A 3,085-nucleotide genomic window follows, 5' to 3' on the forward strand; every position below is an offset into this window, starting at 1 on the left:
ACAGGAGTAATAAAATTTTTCACTTTGCACAAAATTTATTTGCCTTACTTATCTAAATTCAACATTACCACTATATGAAAAAATTTAAAATTATATTTTAGCATTAAAATATGTATTTTAAATGAAATTATATAATTATAAATTCTATAACAAATTAAATGTATGAATTAATTCTTGTGGTTTGGTTTAATAGTTTTTTATAATTATATTTTTATAATGATATAATACATAGATAGATTACATAAATATATACATATAATTCTATAGCAAATTATATAAATGTGTCTTTGTGTGTGTGTGTGTGTGTGTGTGTGAAACTTATTAATTATTTTGGTTTGGTTTTATTGTTTTTATAGGTTTTCAAGCTTATTTATTATTTGCTATTATATTTTCTCTCTGGCGACCACTTCTAAATGTTAGTTATATAGTGCTCTTGCATCAAAACAAAGTGTATTTCTGAGTGAGAGCTTGTGTATGGTGTGGAGCGGTCACAGATTGACAGGTCATTTCTGACTGCATGCTGAACATGTTTCATGTGACTGTGATAGTTTCCGTACCCACGCAGCGAGAGCCGTCGGCGTTCAGGTGATATCCCCGTCCACAGCTCACCGAGTGTCTCTGGCAGGTGTAGGAGCCGACCGTGTTGAAGCACATGTGACCCGATGGACACGGTCCCGTCACGCTCAAACACTCGTTTATATCTGTCACACACAAGGGGAACGTTATGGGCTCTGATCAGAGGCATCATGCCCATTTAAACCAGATTTTTGAGCCAGGTGGATTTTGAATGCAGCTTCCAAAATACAAAATATAGCCGAAGAATATTTTTAAAATTTCATACAATCACACTTGTGTGATTAGATCGTTCAGTGCGTCTAAATTGAAATCTGTGTTTTTTTTACAGCGCTTTCACAGCATTATAACCAATCACACATGATTCTGTTGAGCTTATCAATGCATTGACCAATCAGACGTGTTCAGATGAGTCATCGCTGAAACCCCGATGTTTTGTTCACTCGCTCGCTGAAGGAATTCTACTCTCTGACGAATTCTCTCATCAGAAACAACAAAGTGCAGATGTGCGTATGATTAATTAGTAAATTACAATGTTTTTATTAAATTCACATTAAATACAAAGTCAGTCGTATTAAAAATATTTGGCAGCAGCTATTTGCGCTAAGTGTAAATAGCGATAGATGCATTAATAACGTATTGAGTGTAAATTATAATTTTAATTCAAATTATGAAATGGATGCAATCTTATTGGGACAATAAAGCCCTCCCCACACCTACCCTAACCCTACCCGATACTTTCTTTCAACTTATTTGATTACTTCCTTAATTTTTCTTGAAAATAAATGCCTTTCTGATGTGTTATGAGATTTGAAAAGGGGCAAAAAAAAAAAGTTCGGCAAAAAGTGGGTTCCAACTCGGGTCAATTGCGTCAAAAAGCATGCACTTTATCATCTACGCCACTGGAACTGTTGCTAGATGATCGTCTTTTGTAGCGTTGACAATCCCAATCACATACTGGTGGGCGGAGGTAGTGTAAATAGACACTCCGAAAATATTTTATGGCATGACACCCATTATCTGGTACTCAAGTAAAAAGACTGGTTTTTATGCATAGTTAATAGATTACACTATTAGGCTACTTTGCCCATCGCCTGTTATAGATCAACTAACATAATCTATAAAGGTGCAAAATGCATCTACTTACACATATTTAAGAATCAAGATATTTCATGATATAGTTAACACATTAGGGAATATTTTGAATAAAAAGGAAAAAATAAATAAAACATAAGCCTATATCAGTTATACTTATAAATGTGACCCTGGAGCACAAAAGCAGTCATAAGTAGCATGGTTATATTTGTAGCAATAGCCAACAATACATTGTATGGGTCAAATTTATCGATTTTTCTTTTATGCCAAAATCATTAGGATATTAAGTAAAGATCATGTTCCATGAAGATATTTTGTAAATTTCCTACTGTAAATATATTAAAACTTAATTTTTGTTTAGTAATATGCATTGCTAAGTCCTTCCTTTGGACAGCTTTAAAGGCGATTTTCTCAATATTTTGGTTGTATCTCAGCCAAATATTTTCCTATCCTAACAAACCATACATCAATGGAAAGCTTATTTATTCAGCTTTCAGATGAAGTATATATCTCAATTTCCAAAAATTGACCCTTATGCTTGTGGTTTTGTGGTCCAGGGTCACATAGGGTCACAGGGCTGCTGTGTGTCATGACGAGCAACCCCCCCAACCCCACCACCTCTTCACTCGTGCCCCCTCAAAAAAATGAGTGCATCCTGGCTCTGATGTTTCTGAAGTTTGGCAGCTGGTGTGAGTGTGTCTCACCGATGCAGCTCCCGAGAGCGTCCTGAATGAATCCCATGCCGCACTGCACTCTGGGACGGCAGCGGAACGAGCCGGCTGTGTTCTGACACTGCAGCTCAGCTGCGCAGTTATGAGTGCCGGTTTCACACTCATCAATGTCTGAAACCACACACAGGACACTGCAGTTATCATACTGTACATGCACATTACAGCTGTGTCATTTATTATTATTATTAAGGAGAATCACGTACATGGCTGGTATATGCCTGCATGATTCATCGAAATAAAACCAAAATCACGATATGGCACGATAAAGGCTGTGATTTAAGTAAATAATTCACTGTTGCAGTGAAGTATTCATTTAAATTTCACATTTTACTGTGAAATATCACAATAGTGGTAGTTATTTTGTTTAATAACATAATTTAGTAATAATAATAAATCATTATTATTATTATACTAATAATTATTATATTATTAGTATTTAATAAAATATTAATATATAATCACACCTTTTTTGGCCAAATTGTGCAGCCCTACAAAAACATTAAACCTGTAGTTTTTTATGCAATTACATTAAAAATTGCAATTAGATATTAGAATAGTAATAGTTTTTTTTGTTTAATAATTTTATTTAGTAATAATAATAATCATAATAATACATTTGTATGTATTATTTAAAATTAGTATTATTATTTTATATAAACAATTATATTATTATATCCGTGACAAAT

General features: G+C 33.7%; 1 protein-coding gene across 3 annotated transcripts in view; it reads right to left on the reverse strand.

Moving 5' to 3' along the window:
• The window catches only part of fbln1 (fibulin 1), a 74,813-nt gene that overhangs the window by 44,717 nt on the left and 27,011 nt on the right, over positions 1-3,085 (reverse strand). For all 3 annotated transcript variants that reach the window (XM_016543642.1, XM_016543641.1, XM_016543643.1), the window contains exons 8-9: positions 2,373-2,510; positions 558-701 (exon numbers count right to left, since the gene is read on the reverse strand). In XM_016543642.1, the coding sequence (XP_016399128.1) occupies positions 558-701; positions 2,373-2,510 (282 nt within the window). The remainder of the gene's footprint in view (positions 1-557; positions 702-2,372; positions 2,511-3,085) is intronic.

Source organism: Sinocyclocheilus rhinocerous, unplaced genomic scaffold (genome assembly GCF_001515625.1).
Source record: "Sinocyclocheilus rhinocerous isolate Xijiao unplaced genomic scaffold, SAMN03320098_v1.1 scaffold2958, whole genome shotgun sequence".
Classification (NCBI taxonomy): Eukaryota; Metazoa; Chordata; class Actinopteri; order Cypriniformes; family Cyprinidae; genus Sinocyclocheilus; species Sinocyclocheilus rhinocerous.